Source organism: Erythrolamprus reginae, chromosome 1, assembly GCF_031021105.1.
Source record: "Erythrolamprus reginae isolate rEryReg1 chromosome 1, rEryReg1.hap1, whole genome shotgun sequence".
Taxonomy (NCBI): Eukaryota; Metazoa; Chordata; class Lepidosauria; order Squamata; family Dipsadidae; genus Erythrolamprus; species Erythrolamprus reginae.
The window spans coordinates 92,770,868-92,788,745 of NC_091950.1; the positions used below are offsets into that span (position 1 = coordinate 92,770,868).

General features: G+C 40.9%; 1 protein-coding gene across 10 annotated transcripts in view; it reads right to left on the reverse strand.

Moving 5' to 3' along the window:
* Nucleotides 1-17,878, reverse strand: part of GPHN (gephyrin) — a 255,398-nt gene that overhangs the window by 198,544 nt on the left and 38,976 nt on the right. For all 10 annotated transcript variants that reach the window (XR_011559725.1, XR_011559728.1, XR_011559726.1 and 7 more), the window contains one exon: nucleotides 15,743-15,821. Coding sequence is in view for 7 of the 10 variants with exons in the window: in XM_070759242.1 (XP_070615343.1) it covers nucleotides 15,743-15,821 (79 nt within the window). In the remaining 3 variants the exon portion in view is untranslated. The remainder of the gene's footprint in view (nucleotides 1-15,742; nucleotides 15,822-17,878) is intronic.

Genomic DNA, 17,878 nt, shown 5'->3' on the forward strand with positions numbered 1-17,878 from the left:
AAATGTCTGTACTGCTCCTACCCTACTGGCCTTCTGTAAGGCCATGAAGACCTAGCTTTGCTGGCAGGCCTGGGGGCCATAAACCAACAACCGACATGGCCAAATCGTATGAGTGGTATACATGCAGGTGATCATGATTGTTCAATTATGGGGTTTTTTTAATGAGAGTTTTATGGTTTTAGATATTATATTCAACTTCTTTTTATTGTTTCTCTATTTATATTGCTATTGTAAGCCGCCCTGAGTCCTTCAGAATTGGGCAGCATAGAAGTTGAATTAAACAAACAAACAAATGAACAAACCACTTGCAACCTGCCTTCCATTGAGGACCTGTATACTGCATGAGTCAAAAAAGAAGGTCGTGAAAATATTTACTGACCCTTTGCATCCTGGATATAAATTGTTTCAACTCCTACCCTCAAAATGACGCTCTAGAGCACTGACCTCCAAGACAATTAGATACAAGAACAGTTTCCCCCCTGAAAGCCATCACTCTGCTAAACAACACTCAGTGGTGAGGGAACAACAATGCCTATACCACTGTCAAACTATTCACTGAGGCTGGATTACTATTACTATTAGTCTTCTCATCGTTTCTATCATCCATCTCCTCCCACTTATGACTGTATGACTGTAACTTGTTGCTTGTATCCTTATGATTTACATTAATATTGTTTTCTGATTGCTTATTTGTGCCCCATGACAATCATTAAGTGTTGTACCTCATGATTCTTGACAAATGTATCTTTTCTTTTATGTACACTGAGAGCAAATGCACCAAAGACAAATTTCTTGTGTGTGTGTCCAATCACACTTGGCCAATAAAAAATTCTATTCTATTCTATTCTATTCTATTTCTATTAACAAAAGTGATAATAGGCTCCAAAGCTGATAGATGATTTAATTCAGTGCCTTCATGGAGTTGTTAAACAGAAGAAGATAATCAAGCCCTGAGTCACTCTACAAATAAAGGATTGGGTGCACACCTTCTCTCCTCTTATTAACACCAATAGAGCCAATCATGAAAGAAGAGAACCACTGTGAAACACCTGTGCATTTGTAAGAATCCAGCCATCCTGTCCTAAAGGCCCCCACCTGACTAAGAGTTAATTTAACCCCAAGGCAACAGAACAAATGACCAAAAACAAACTAACAAGCAAACTCCAATCCTTCAAGTTAATTTTCAGGCTCCATCTTGTTAAGAAACTTTAGTATTCAATTAATAAGCATCCAATGAATGTACTCTGAATTAAGATGTATAAAAGTTAATGTTTTATAACTTCACCAGACATTGTAACAAAATTAATAAATCAGTAACCGTCTCTGATAGTTTGGATGTTGTCCAGCAATTTGCAAAACCTTTGACCAGAATATTTCAACATACCACCATGTCAAGTAAGCATATTCTCCTCTTGGAGATAGTGTGAAGTGTTAGAAGTTAGGCACATTGACAAAACAATTTCTGATTGCCATCTAATATATGCATATTCTCCTTGACAACAATGTACTCAATTCACATTAATCCCAAAGCAGTACTATATTTTTATTAGCTTCAATAAACTTTCTTACTCCACTGACTAAAGAGCAAGATTAAACCTGAGGTTTCCTTCCAACAACACTAAAGGCACTCGGACACCAACTGTCAAGACAGATATAAAAATAAATATGCATGACTTGAAATTGAAAGAGGCTGGTAGAGGCCCAGAGGCTTGTCCCTAAACTTACAAGGCACATTTTACCCATGCATCCTACCCTACGACAACTCTTATTTGTAAGAGTAAGCATCTCTTCAATGGATTAAATTTTAAGCAAGGTAGCCTTTTACAATGTGTTCGTTGTAAAACAAGCAAAGCATTAATTCTCCCTAATGCTAATCAGAAAACATATTTAAAATTAGCAAAAAGAAAAGGACTTAGAGAGATTTGAAATGGGCTGTTAAATGAAAAAGAAAGCTATTAAGCAAACTTGGAATAGAAAGGATTGTATAAGAGAGAGAGGAAAAAAACCATGTTTTTGTATATTTATATGAGCAAACAAGATATCACCAATGTGACTGTTGGAAAATCAGAGAGTTTCAATCATAGTGCAGGCAACTCTTGCCCTCCCTGCCCCCATCCATTCTTTTAAAAACTTTTGCTTCGGATATTCTCTGGTAAAAGAGTGTGTTTTCCCCCTGCAAACTGAGTGGGAAAGTGTCAAGGAGCATAACTGCATCAACAATCATATCAATTCCTGTTGGGTACCCTATCGCTTTGTGGGAAGCTGTCAGGGAATGTTGAAAAGGAGGATTATGTGACCATGTCTGACTGCAGCAGCTTGGTGGCGATGCCAAACAGCAGCAAAATAGTGGTGCTGAAGCAGCAAAAAATAGAAATTAAAAAATCCCCAAATTTCATTGCCTTGGGAATAATGGGCCCCAGCATTCCATAAGATAGCTGATTTGAGATATTTTTGTTGACAAAGTTTTGTCCTGTGATGCAGCATTTTGCCCAATTGATGGTTACAAAATACCACAGATCAGAGTTGGTTTGCCAACAGTGCAGTAGGCGACTGCACATAGGTAGCGGCCGCCATAGTGCACAATTTGTACACGACCGCTCCAGTGCCAGTCCTTTGGGTGTTGTTATCTTTTTTCCTTTAATTTTTGGTATTTTTTACTTCCTGTGCATGCGCAGAAGTAAAAAATGGCTGAAATCTCACACGCGCATGCGTCCCCTCACAAGATTTTGGTGCATTTTTGCTTCCAGTGCATGCACAGAAGCAAAATCACACTGGGGACGCATACGCGCACACGCAAGACTCCCCATGCTGTGTGCACAGCGCACCAGTAGCAACAGGTAAGAGGAATCCACCCTGAGACAGATGTAGGGGTCTACTTATTCCTGCAAATGTATATAGCTGTTATATAAATTGCTGTAAGAAATATAAAGAAATAATATATTTCTTTAATATATTACCTTCTGAGTTAGGAACATGGTAAGAATTAAATGTTTGTTTTTAAAAATTCTTAAATATAGAAAAATTAACATTAATGGAAATATCAAATGAGATTATATGCATTTCATAGGTATAATATTTCCTTTAATATATGCAGAATCTCTCCAAAATAGTGTAATATAAAAGTGGATGTTTTCTTTTTCACCAGATCTGATGTTGATCAGTTTTTAAATAAGAAAACCTAAATTTGTAGAACTTTTATAGCATAGTTAGGTGTTTCTCCTAATATACAGTGGTATACAGTGATACCTTGTTTTACGAACTTAATTGGTTCCAGGACGAGGTTCGTAAGGTGAAAAGTTTGTAAGACGAAACATTGTTTCCCATAGGAATCAATGTAAAAGCAAATAATGCGTGCAAACCCATTAGGAAAATCCAAACTTTAAGGCTTAAAAAAAAAAGCGGCAGGCAGACAAAGTGAAGGCTAACGGAGTGGAGATGGACAGCGAGAAGCGAGGAATGGAGGTTGTTCAACTGCCTAATACTCTAAGAATCAAGAAATTCCTTTTTATTTCAAGTTTGAATCTCTCACTAAAAAGCTTCCATTGGTTCTTGCCATACCTTTTGGTGCTCTGGGGAATAAATCCACAATCTCTGCCTTTTGACATTATTCATGCATAGGAAGACTGCTACCATATCTCCCCTTAGTCTTTCTTCTTTGAGCTAAACATTTAACAATTTTTGTAGAATTTAGTCTGTAAATTTCTTGCCATCTTTATTGGTTTTCCTTGCATTCTTTCCACTTCCTCAGCAATTTTACTGTTTGTGACAACCAGAACTTAATACAATATTCTAGATGTGGTCTGACCACTGCAGAAAGTAGAGTAGTAGTATTACTTCCTGTGATCTTGACACTGTATTTCTAATACATGTATGATACAGCCAAAAACTGCAATGTCTCTTTTGACAGTTTCAGCATATTACTGAATCATGCTTAATCAAGAGAAAACCAATACACCCAGATCTTTCCCATAGGTACTACTGCTAAGCCAGGTATCACCTATTGTACCTGTACATTTGATTTTCCTGTCCTAGAAAATCTTGCACTGATTTTCCAAAACTGAACATTCTATTAGATAGAGCCCAATGTTCAAGTTTATCAAGATTCTTTTGAATTTCTATCATTTGCAAATTTTATGAGAATCTCTTCTTTTCCACTCATTTAAGAAGTTTATTTGGTCAATGACCAGCAACCACTTAAATTTAAAAATACATGCATGAAGCACAAGTGCACAAGGCGCAGGGAGGAAGCGAACCGGCAGCGAGGTAAGTTAGAAGCCTCCCTGCTCTGTACATACAGGTATATAAGAAGATATCTGATAAATTTACAGTGTAAAATTCAATCTCCTTGTCGCCACATGGGTAGGTACACTTGGTTAATTAGTCTTTGGAGTATCTAACTTGCAGCAGTGCAGATGGTAAGATGTTATGTCTGGCTTTGGGGAAAAAAAGTCAGATTATCTTACTGGTTCCCCAGTGTCCTTATTTATCCAATTTCTGCCATATTGGGACAACCTATAAACTTCAGTCTGAAATTTAGTATCATTTATTCTTTGGATGAACAGTTTTTACATCATATTCTGAAAAAAATAGAAATAGTACAGAAAGTCCATATAATGCCAACTACTGCTCTATAGCCCATTTTCAGAGAATAAGAAAACTAAAACCATAGGGATCAGTCTCAAAAACTGAATTTGGAGACAGTAGTTTATCAAAATCCACCAGACGCCTACCTGGATTGCATATTTCCTTGTCTCAAACATTAACATTTGCTGTTCCATGCAGTGAAGACTGATTTCAAATATTTTGGAGAAATTTTTGAAAACAGTGCTTCCTTCTTTGCATAAATTCCTACTTGTGCACCATAAAGGATTTGGATTTATAAAGGTGAATAGTGAATAAGATTTGAAAGAGATTAAGCAGATATTTTATCATAAAAAGAGATAAAGCAGATGTTTTATTATATTGCTGTTTATTGGTTTCTATGGTTTTACCTATGCTAATATCTATGGTTTATAAAAGTTTTAGAAATTTCTATCTTTCCCGTACTTGTCCCTTTTCTTTTATAGACAGGCTTGAATTGCCCATTTCCACCTTGTTATGAGAGTATGAATAATGCACAGACCCAGCTTTGGAAGGCAGAGAAGAAACAACTTATTTTCATTTCAACTTAAGGCAAGGTTCGACAAACCCAGGCGCCTGGTCGCCAGTGGCGCCTAGAAAATGTTGTCTGGCGCCTAGAAAATGTTGCCTGCTGTACTGTATGTCAGCGTTTCCCAACCGGTGTGCCGCGGCACACTGGTGTGCCGCGACACACCGCCAGGTGTGCCGCCTGGGCAGGGCGCTGCGGTGCCTCTGACCTCTCCGCTCCTGCCCGATGCCGCGGTTTCTGGCGCTCTCCTGCTGGGTCCCAAAGAAGGCAGGCAGGAAGGAGAGCTCCATTCTTCGCGCCTTTTTCCCGCCTTCCTTCTTTGGGGCTCAGCAGGAGAGCGCCAGAAACCGCGGCATCGAGCAGGAACCGGGAGGTCGGAGGCACCGGCACGGCAGCGCCCGCCCAGCTGAAGGTTCCCTGTCGTCATCGGCAAGTGTCCTTTGGGGCCCGGCGGGAGGGCACTGGCGGTGGGAGCGGGGGGGGGGGCCGCGGCTGCAGCGGCACAGGCAGTCGCGGGGAGATGGCGGGGGGAGCGGGGGGCGGCTAAAGCGGCCCCGGGCACCGTTCCCTGTACGCTTTTCCAGGGGCGCGCAGGGAGCCGCGGCCACCCGCCCGCCTACCGGATTTCCCTCCGCGCGGCTGGGGAGGTGGATTCGCCGCCCCCGCCAGCCCGATCTCCCTCCAGTGGCTGGTGACGTAGTTCTACCGCCCTCGCCAGCCTGATCTCCCTCCGTGGGGGGGCTGTCCGTCCGTGTTGGGTGGTGCAGGGCAGGCACAGGCAGCCCCAGGGGAGAACAAGGGAGGGAGAGAAAGGAAAGAGAGAGTAAGGGAGGGAGAGAAAATTGAATGAAGGAGGGAGAGAAAGAAAGAGTAAGAAGCAGAAAGGATAGAGAAAAAGGAAGAGAAAGGGAGGGGGAGAAAGGAAAGAGGGAGGAAGGGGGGGAGAGAAAATTGAATGCAGGAGGGAGAGAAAGAAAGAGTAAGAAGTAGAAAGGATAGAGATAAAGGAAGAGAAAGAGGGGGAGAAAGGAAAGAGGGAGGGAGGCGGGAGAGAAAATTGAATGAAGGAGGGAGAGAAAGAAAGAGTAAGAAGTAGAAAGGATAGAGAAAAAGGAAGAGAAAGGGAGGGAGAGAAAGGAAAGAGGGAGGAAGGGGGGGAGAGAAAATTGAATGAAGGAGGGAGAGAAAGAAAGAGTAAGAAGTAGAAAGGATAGAGAAAAAGGAAGAGAAAGGGAGGGAGAGAAAGGAAAGAGGGAGGAAGGGGGAGAGAAAGAAGATATGAAAAAGAAAGAGAGATAGGAAGGAAAGAGGGAGAGAAAGGAATGAGAGAGAAAGGGAGGGAGAGAAAGGGAATGAAAGAGGGAGAAGGGGTGAGAGATAGAAAGGATAGACAGAAAGGGAGAGAAAGGAAAGAGAGAAAGGGAGGGAGAGGAAGGAAAGAGATGAGAGAGGAAGGAGGAGACAGAAAGAGAGGAAGGAAGGAAGAGAGAAAGAAAGAGGGATGGAGAGAGAAAGGAAGGAAGAGAGAGAAAGAGGGAGGGAGAGAGAAATAGAGCGAAAGGGAGGAAGAGAGATTTTTTTTGTCCAAACTTTTTTTAGCGCCCCCCCCCCCCCCATGTTCCCCAGGATTTTGAAAATATGAAAAATGTGCCGCGGCTCCAAAAAGGTTGGGAAACACTGCTGTATGTGTATACAGTATATTTTTCCCGCCTTGTGTTTACGCCCAGAAATGGTACATCTTGGCTTCCGTAGCTCCGCCCATCAACCTCGGAGCGAGCTGCTTTCCCAGCGTCCCCTGCGCTTGCGTGCGTCTCTCCCTCCCCCCCTTGCCTCCATTCCGCCTCCTACTCGAACCCCTTCACTCCCCCCCACCGCACACAGACGCTCCGATCTTGGCCGCTCACCCGCCTTCGGAGAGAAGCGGAAGCCCCTCCCCTCCCGGCGTGAGGTTTTGTTCATTCCTCCTCCGGCCGCGTGCGCGGTGACTTCCGACCAGTAACCCCTCCTCCCCCCTCCCCCCCTCACCCGCATCCCCGGCCCGGTCTCCCTTTCCTTCTTCTCTGTTTCGGTTTCTGACTAACGGTCTCCCCTCGGATCCCGACGGGAGTACAGCAGAGCCGGCTCGGCGGAGCCAGGCCTGCGCCGGGGGGGAGGGGGTGAAAGCGATGTCAGGTGGAGACTCGGCAAAAAACCAAGTTTGCTTAAAAAAAATTCTGGCTCCTAAATTTTTTGGCTGGCTCCTAGATTCTGAACAACTTTGTCGACCCCTGACTTAAGGCATAGTTATCTTTTAGCATTTCCACAGTTTGGCTGCCTTGTTTGTTGATTGATGTTTTTCAGACTTTTCAGCCAGATGTCTAACCAGGGTTGCCTGCTGCTGGGACTGCTAGCTGTTGGCACTGCTGCAAACTTTGGCATGGTTGCTAGCTCTGCCTCTGCTCACATTTCATGGCTGCTTGAATTTATAAACCAATTCCTACTTCCTCTGTGGATCCAGCTGCCCACTGTACACTCACTCGCTAAGCCAGCTTTGTCCTGAATATCTTTTTGGCTGGCTGAGGTTTCCACTTTGGTGCAATGGTTAAAGTATCAGGCTAGAAACCAGATAAATTGTGAGTTTGAGGCCTGCCTTGGGATGAAGCAAGCTGGCTGACCTAGGAGTAGTCACTTTTCTTACTTCTAGAAAGAACATACTGTCAAGTCACTTCAGAAACATGCATGGGAACAATTGCTGGGAATCCTCAGAGAAGGGCGGCATATAAATCCAATAAAACTAAATTAAACTAAACTTGAAGGTAAAATTTGTACTTAATATGGGGAACAGCCACACAAAACCTTTTGCAAGTTCCAATCTGGTTCAGTCACCAGCACCAGAGCTTTTGTCTTCTGAGCTTTTGGACTTGTGCTGGAGTGTATCTTCAGGGAACTTCTCTTGAAAGCTTGAAAGACAAAACCTCGGGTGACCGGCCCAGATTGGATCATGCAACATTATCCTGAGATGCGCATATTTGTCTGCATCCATGACAAAAACTTTTATTTATTTATTTGCACACATGAGATCTCAGAAATTAGAGATGATTGTGTACAGATATGATAAGTGGGAGTAGGAAGTGAGGAAACGTTTTGCAATTTGGTAGTAAGCAAGGAGGAAGGTCAGGGTAGTGGAGGGAAATACACACACACGCATATACTTTGATTCCCCCCAAATAAGGCCCCAAAATAAGCACCGGGTCTTATTTTAGAGGGATGTCTTACCTGCTTACCTTAGAACCACTCCTATCAGGCCTCCCACACCCCGATACCTGTCTCACCACTGCCCACTCGCAGCCAGGTGCCAAGTGGCACATTGTGCTGGTGCCGCGCTCGCGGCAGGAGGCTGCATGGCATAGTGTGCCATTGCATGTGTGACTTCTGGCACTGGCGTGATGTACCATGCGGTGTCCTGCCATGAGCGGAGCTACCAGTGAGATGTGCGACATGCGTCTGGCCATGAATAGCTGCAAGTAGCTACTGTTGTCAGGAATGACTGAGGTAGTCCTAAAAAAGTGGGTGCTGGGGCACATGGGTCAGCTCCACCCCCACCCTTGCTTGATTTTTACACGTGCCTCGTCCCACCTCGTACAACCAGATGATGGACGCGGCTTAATATTAGGGATTATTTATATATATATACAAACACAGAGATATTGAAAATAAAGTGTCACATTCATAATATTTCTTTGTGTTTCAGTTATAATTAGTTCCTGATTGTCATGTTTATTTATTAGCAACAAATTGTATGGTTTTCAAAGTCAAAATGTAGCCCACGGTGATCCTGATATATGGCTTAATGGCCCTCATTTCTATTTGCTTTTGACAATACTGCTCTACACCACTTCCCCCATCAGAATTGTAAAAACAATCCAGAAAAATAATTACAGGCAATAATGAGGGATTCACTCCCCTTTCTTTTTGATGTTATCGTTCCCAAAGTCAAAGGGCAAGTTTACCTGTGGTGAATTAGAGCTGGAAAGTTCCCCTTCTCATCTTATTGAAAGGCAAGTGTCACCATGGCCTCTAACATGGCATCTCTCTTCTGCCGGGTTGGACTCTTAGTGTCAGTTGCCATACCTTTTGTTCTGAAACTCACTGATTAGAGTGTCAGGCAAAAACAGATAGTAGGGGGCAGGTCACAGGGGCAGTTGTAGTAAACCACACTAGTGTGTAAGGGATGTAACATCTATGGCTTTCTCCTATAACACCTCTGATGGAATTCCAGAGGATTCTTCACTGACATGGCAATTACAGATGAAAGACTATGGAATATTAATTTGCTGTGTACCTACCAATAAACTTTGAGTTGAGCTTTATAAATGAGTGAGCAGAAGACAAAAACTTAATGGAAAGCTACACTGAATATACTCTTCTTGGCCAAATCTAACTTTCCATTAAGGAGACCTAAACCGCCTGTATAAAAAATCCAAGACACAAGGAACAGTGGATATTGAAATTTTGAGCAGTTTGATGCAGGGACAGTACCACAGATTGCCTATAAGGGAGACATGCCTGTAAGGAATATGTTAACTGCAGCAAGAATGATATACTGTATTTGTCTTATTGCTTAGTTTCAGAATTATACTACAGAGGAACGGAATGGAAGATCTTATTCAGATTTAGCGATATGCGTAACCTGTTTTGTAAGCCAGGAATACAGTATATTTGGTATAAAAACTGAATAAGGATAACAATGTGTCCCATCTGATCTGATGTGAGGATTTCTGATTTATATAAGCACTCCAAATACTTGCAGTGTAATTCTGTGTTTCTTTCTGTCTTTACACTGCAATTGAGGGGAGATATACTTTTCTTTCTCTAGAGAAGCTGGTTATTCGCCCGCCTCCTTTTCTCTCTCTCTCTCTTTAAAAGAAAAGAACCTGGTGGAAAGCTAGCAGCCCCCATCCAAACTCACACCCCAGCTGATCCCAGGTGCGTAGCTTTCCTCAGATCTTCCTTACATTGCAAGTAGAGCAATGGAAAAAACCCTGCAAAGACTTAAGGCTTGGAAAACATTCTTCACAAAGAGTAACAATGAAAGAGCTTGGGTACATTAATAGAACCTGGTTAGGGCTGGAAAGAAATATCTGGAGCAAGTAAAGCAATGGGGGGGGGGGGAACCCCCTACAAAGACAGGGTTTGGAATACATGCTTGGCAGAGAGTAACAATGAAAGAGCTTGCAAGCCGGTAAGAACTGGGAACATCGTTAGCATCTGGTTAGGGCTAGAAAGAAACTTATTCAGAGCAAGTTAGAGTAATTAAAAAAACCCTTAGGGCTTGGAAAACATTCTTCACAGAGAGAAACAATGAAAGAGCCTGCAAGATAAGAGCTGGGAAGATTGTTAGCAGCTAGTTAGGGCTGGGGGGAAAAAAGCTACATTCAGAGTATAAGATGCACCCTAATTATCAGCCTATTTTAGGGAGGAAAAAGGTGCATCTTATACACCAAAAATATGGTAGATAGTTTTAATAAAATTAATACTATAGCATCCAACTTGTCTCTAAAAGTAAGGCAGCATTCTTAAAACATATTAGAACTGCAAGATTGGTTCCAACAGGCTTAGACTAAGCAGCTTCCAGGGCAACAAATTTGTAAAACTTTACTGAAATTGAGAAGTTACTAGAAAGACCTAGTAACGAAAGGTGCAGGAATAAAACATGCTCCTTTTGAAAAACCTGAAGACAGCTGTTCAGATATGGCTAATGGTGAGTGGTGACATTAATTTACTGGCTTGAAATCTGAGCAGTCAATTGCTCACTGAAGCAAATCATACTGCAAGGAATTTCTGGATCATGTCGTTGAAGAAATCCACACTGGATGATATCACATAGTACACCTAATTGTTTCTTGAAGTCCAAGTATCACTAAAGTGAGATCTGTATTGTGAATTTATATACTATTTATAAAATCCATGTTGCAATGCAATTTATTTATCATCCCTCACATGGCTCCCCCATTCTCGCAACCTCAATGCCACACAAACATACATGCTCAGCAATGTTGTTGGTCTCAAGCTCCTGAATGTTTAATTTCAAGTGTACTAGAAAAGCAGACAGTAATTTTAGTTGGTTAGCTGTTGGAATATTTGACTATTTTGCTGTTCACACTTGCAGAGTCTCTTGCATCCTTTTCTATGGATTTGGTAACTTCAGCATTTATTAAAAAATGTACAAAACTTCCACTGTGGTAGGCTTGCTAAACTTACAAGTGCAAGTTATTAACAGAACTTAATTCTCTTATGCACTGTTGTAAAACAGGTGTTTGATGATTTACTGCAGTTCTTCTGCAGTACTCCAAGCATTAAAGAAAGTGAATACATGACACTAACTTTTGTTATGTACACTACAGAGTACTCTGATGATAAATAAAATTTATATTTAGGATGGATGGCAGCCAGGTTGAAATTTGTGTTTATGCGTGCTTTTCCTAGAATGGGGTTCCTTCTTTTCATATATAATCTGATTTACAGGGTAGCCTGTAAAGTACATATTTAAATATTGGGGTGGGTGTTGAAAGAGCTTAATGCTTCCCACTGGATGACAGTAAAAGATCAGACTTTCTGTTTTCTCTCCCTGATCTCAGCAAACGCAGCATTCTATTGTTTGCTGCATCTAGCCCAGTATTGGGTTCCTTACTGGTATGGGCCCCTCTGCGCACTGGTAGTAAAAACGGCGATGTGCAGGCAGCTTCAGGTGACCGGTGGGCAGGCACATCCTGGTGAGCTCTTGCTTCTGCGCATGCACAGGAAACAAAATGTCACCAGGACGTGTGCGCCCGCCGGTCACCCGGAGCTACGCATGCATCACACCAGTAGCAGAGGTAAGTAGGAACCCCTGCCTGATCTAGCGATGATATTCTAGATTTGCTTCTGATACAATAATGACAAAAGTCAGCAGAAATTGGATACTGAAAATCAGCTGGAATGGAATGGAGCAACAAAAATTACAGAACAGTTTATTTCATTGAAATAATATTATATTTTCAGTCCCATGCATACCTCTATCCAACAGAACTTAATAATACATTCAAAGCAGGCTTTCTCACCTGAACCAAGATCAAAATGAACAGTGTTTATTATTTACTGACACTTAATATGGCCTTCAAACCTTTGGATCTGGCACTATAATTTATTTAAAAGAGTAGCAGGCTATTACCATAATTCAATGCTTTTTTTCTATTAAAATGACCAATCCTCATTCTCCTGCCATATTTACTTCTGTCACTTTAAAAACTTAGGCCATGCTCTCCTTTTCCCGTCCAAAGCTCAGACCATGGATAATTATTACTCTAGACCAGGGTTAGGCAAAGTTGGCTCTGTTATGACTTGTGAACTTCAACTCCCAGAATTCCTGAGCCAATCATGCTAGCATAGGAATTCTGGGAGTTGAAGTCCACATGTCATAGAAGAGCCAATTTGGCCCACCCCTGCTCTAGACTGTCTATCTACAGAAATAAATTCTTTTTCAGAACACTGCACTCACTTCTGTTGACTAAATACGTAAACATCAATAGTTATAACATCACTACTATTACTACTACTACTACTACTACTACAACAACCACAACCACAACCACTACCATACTTTACCCTCTATCCAAATATTAGCTCGCCTCAGACCCATCATCTATCACCTGGAAACAGCCATATTGGAAAACACATTAAAACAGATATGCCAGTGGTCTTATTCTAAGCAACTCCTTCAAAGGGATTATTTTCTTTTAGGGCTAAATATTTTCTAGGCCATCAACTATAATGCAGCTGCCAACAAGCAATAGAAACTATGGGATAGGATAGATAAAGATGCAGGAAGTTAATGTTACATTTATAAATGTTGCTCAATATGTCTCCCACCATTTCTCCTGTTCCATATCTGGATAATTTATCAAACCAGCCTCTTCCTCCTGGTCAAATCCTAGATAAAGCCTCCAGCCAGAGTTTAAGAATTACAAGAGAATATTAAAAAGATAGCTGGAGAGAGACTCTAGTTGAAGCAATATATCACAGAATTTCCCAGAGAAAATCTCAATCTAGAAGTATCAATTTTTCTTCTTGATGACTTGGCGCTCATGAGTCTATTGATAAAAAGACTAAGATATCTATGTCCTGACACCGAAGGTATATGCACGTCTACATTTTCTCAATCTTAATAAGACTGTTTGACCTGGATTGCCTTTCATTAAAGAACCTAATTTTCCCATTCTTCCTCTCAACCCTTTCCTTTTCTTTTTCTCTCTGTTCAGAAGAAAAATTAAACTCAGAGGGCACTAAAATGTTATGTGGTATTTTTATATATACTTCTATATCAATTTTGTGGTCACAAAAGCACAGCTGAGAACTTATTAACCAATTAATGAGAAAGAAATAATGCACCCTTTAAAACAGCAGTCTCCAACCTTGGCAACTTTAAGATTTGAGGGGTAGGCCATCTGCGGGGGAAATAGGACTCACTGCATTAAAGCGATTCCTTGTTCCAACCCCTTGAGCTCACCTCGTATACTTGATGACTTGGGAGCTCCGGACTCTGGCCTCAGACTGCTGCTGTTCAATGCCAGGTCCATTGTCAACAAGGCCCCTCTCATCTGAGATTTAATCCTAGATGACAGAGCTTCTCTGGCATATATAACTAAAACCTGGCTAAGGCAGGAGGGAGGAGTTCCTCTCTCAAAGATGTTCCCGGACAAGTTTCAGGTATAACATCAGCCATGATTCCAGGGAAGGGGTGGTGGAGTGGCAGTCATTGCCCATAAGAATATTTTTCCTCGCAGGATCCCTGGCCTGGAGATTGTTGGGTGTGAGTTTCTCCTTGTAAGGTTGGACTCAGGGGTCCAGTGGCCTTCTTGTTAACATACTTTTCACCCAGCTACATTACAACAGTCCTGCCTGATATCCTAGAGGCAGTAGCTGAGTTGGCAGTGCAGTTCCCCAGGTTGATGGTACTGGGGGACTTCAATTTGCCATCACTCGGCGAATCCATGGAGGAAGATCTAGAGTTCTTGGCTTCCATGACAACCATGGACTTGACCAAATTAGTCCAGGCTGGATGGCAAGAAACATGCTCAGACTCAACCCTGACAAGACCAAATGGCTGTGGGTTTTGCCCCCAAAAGATTATACCGAGTATCCATCATTGGTTCGGGGGGGGGAGGGGGGGAGGAATTATCCATGTCACTGCCCCAACCCTCTGGAATTCATTGCCCCTGAGATCCAGACTGCCCCTATCCTATTGGCCTTCTGCAAAGTAGTGAAGACCTGGTACTTCTGGCAGCCTTGGGGCTGTTGATTTCACCATTATATCATTATAAGATCCAATCATAAATAAATGATGTATATGTTTCTTAATTGTTATTAACAGATGTTTTTGATGGTTTCAATATTTATGATGTTTTCATCTTTGTTATGAACCACCCAGAGTCCTCCGGGACTTGGGCGGGATGATAGATAGGTAGGTAGGTAGGTAGGTAGGTAGGTAGGTAGATGATAGATAGATAGATAGATAGATAGATAGATAGATAGATAGATAGATAGATAGATAGGTAAAGCAATGCTTCTGTACAACATCCAAGAAAGAAAAGGAAGATGAGAAGAAATAAATGATACCAGAAAATATATTACTTTAATCTCTGGAAATGACTTCTAGTGGAAAGTATGTTTTTACAGATTTTACAAATTATGTATGGAATCTCATAATAAATTAGAATAAGAAATGTTTGCCAAGATTTCACTGAAAATCATGCCTGAATAGCCAGGTGGTATGCATTCTACTAACTGCTCTTCTTGGCACCTCCCACTCAAGTTCTTTCTGTGATCTATTTACTGCTTACTATCATATAGTAATAACCAAGCTTTTGTCTCCTAGAATCTTAGCATTGCAAATAATTTTTGATGATTTAGACTCAAATATCAGCTAAAGTGTTCCATATTGTTTCAGCTCTATGATGCCTTGTAAAACTTCAATTCCTATGAGGCATTCCATGCCATCATTATTGAACATGAAACATAACTGGTTCACATATCAAACTTATCTCTCAATTTCATAACTATGAGAAGCTAACGCCAAAATGAAGGACTGCTTTACTTTAAGTTAGCTCCAGAAATGTCTGGTGGTGCTTCTTATTCTGAAAGTTCTACTGCAACTTAAACAGGAGATTATGAGTTATTTTTACATGTATGCATATACCCAGGTATGTGTGTTCTTTTGTATAAATATGAATCATGCCAATATTTTTTTAAAGTTGATTTAAGAAATGTGTTACCATCAGTAAATTGCCTCGTTAAAGCATTAAAAGTAGTCACATGCTTCAGAAGGCTCACCCAGCTGTCTGTATAAGTGTGTGCATACAATACTACTTCAGACTGTTAAACTGTTCCATTGAAAGTGCTGTCTATGCACACAAAAGCACCCACAATTAAGGAACTTCATCAAAGCAGTACAAGGAGTGACTGTTAAAGCACTTTGAGAAGAGCTTTGGAAATAAACTTTTGAGTACTCCACATAGGCTTAATATATGGGTTCATCAATTAGAAATCTGTTATTCACCCTTGAAAATAAATACTCACAAGGAAGGATCCTGGATGAGGTCTTTAAGGTTTATCCCACTGCGGTCTTCTGCAAGGTTCCTGAAGCAACTGTCGCTCACTAAAAATAATAATAATAATAATAAAGAGAAATATAAGAAATCAAAAGAAAAAAGTTTCATGATAAAATGTTAGTAAAGTGCCCAGGGTTCAAATACTGCAATGTACTTTTATTTTAAGATTTCAATACATTTTCTGATAGGACTATTCTTAAAAAACCAATGTCATGTCAAAAAACTGAGTAGTAAGTAAAACCATTGGTTATCAGTGCTTCAAGTTTAACCCCTCAAGCCAACCCCCCAAAAGCCCACAGCTTCCTCTGCCATTAATTAGAAGACTATAAGTATGACATTGATATATCTGTTTTCCTTTTATAAAGCAACCTGCAAAACAAGCTTTAATGGTAAAATATATTCTGGGAAAATGTTATAAAATAGTACTTAGTTGAAATGACATTTATGCATTGTATTAATTTGTCCTTGTATTAATTTGTCATTGAATTATTAATAAGTCAATGACACTTAATTATTTTCAAATAAGTGAAACAAATTACGTAGTTATACAGTCTAAATTTAACTCTTTGCAAAGACTAAATGCTAATTCATTGCAGTATGCTAATTGATTATGCTGCTTTGTTAAACTTTATTGGAGGCTCCATCTGAAAAGAGAACCATAGTTTCCAGGCATAATAACTAACAGACTACATGTATTTAGAATCTGCAGAAGACAAAAAAGGTTAACAAATCTACTAACTCCATGAAAGATAAGCTTACATTTCAAAATGTCATAAATTTATTCCTGAAAATCAGATAAATTGTGTGGTGGCTAACACAACTGAACATTTCTTAGTAACTGTAGCCAATTGCAGAAATCTATCACAGCTAAAATAGTAGGCACTCTATTCAGAGTTTACTGTACATAAGCTGAAATGAGTATTTTATCCAGATTCCATTACAAAAAGATGCTGCCAACATTTGCAGAAATCGTTTAGGCTTAGTTTCTATATTCCAAATTACACATAAAAGCAACTAATATAACTGAACACTGTGTATTAAAAGAAAACATAAAATATACATCAGAGAGAAATTTACACAAAAATCTTCAAGCAGCAGAAAGCATCCAGATATTTTTATCCATTATATAGTTTTTAATTTTACAGAATATTTCTCAACTTATGACAACAATTGAGACAAAAATTTATGTCACTAAGCAAGACAGTTATTAAATGAGTTTTGGCCCATTTTACAACCTTTCTTGCCACAGAATTGCTCTTAATTGAATCACTGCAGTCGTTACATGGTAAGATGGTAACATGGCTGTTAAGTGAATTTTGCTTGTCACAAGGTTGCAAAATGTGTCATATGACCCCCAGGACATGCAACCGTCATAAATATGGGAGGGGGGGGCAGGGAGCAGGAGCAAAGCCAATCCAAAGAGAGAGAAAGGGAGCAACGCAGGCACACAAACAGAGAAAGAGCGTAGTCAATTCAGAAAGAGAGAAAAGGGGCAACACTGATACAGAGAGAGTGAGTTGTGCAAAAGACCAAGCCAGTGAGTAACCAGAGGGACTGCCAGATACACCAGGAGGCTACCAAATTAATAGAGATTATTTGATCGGAACAAGAGATCCTGAGACTCTAGATCAGTGACTGTGAGCTGAAAGACCACAAACTAGAAAGGAGACAAGGGGAGCTGGAGTTTTGTTGCCCTTTGGTGGTGTGCTACACCTTGGTACTTGACTGCTTTCAAACTCCTCCTATTTCAAATCAGTGGTGGGATTCAATTTTTTTTACTACCAGTTCTGTGGGTGTGGCTTGGTAGGCGTGGTGTGGCTTGGTGGGTGTGGCAGGGGAATTCCCACCCCGCTTCAGGGAAAGATTACTGCAAAATCTCCATTTCTTCCCAATCAGCTGGGACTCAGGAGGGATAGAATAGGATAGGATAAGATAGGATAGGAGTTGGAAGGGATCTTGGAGGTCTTTTAGTCCAACCACCTACTTAGGCAGAAAACCCTACACCACTTCAGACAAAAGGTTATCCAACATCTTTTTTAAAACTTCTAGCGTTGGAGCATTCACAACCTCTGGAGGCAAGAATAGATAGGATTTATCAGTTCTT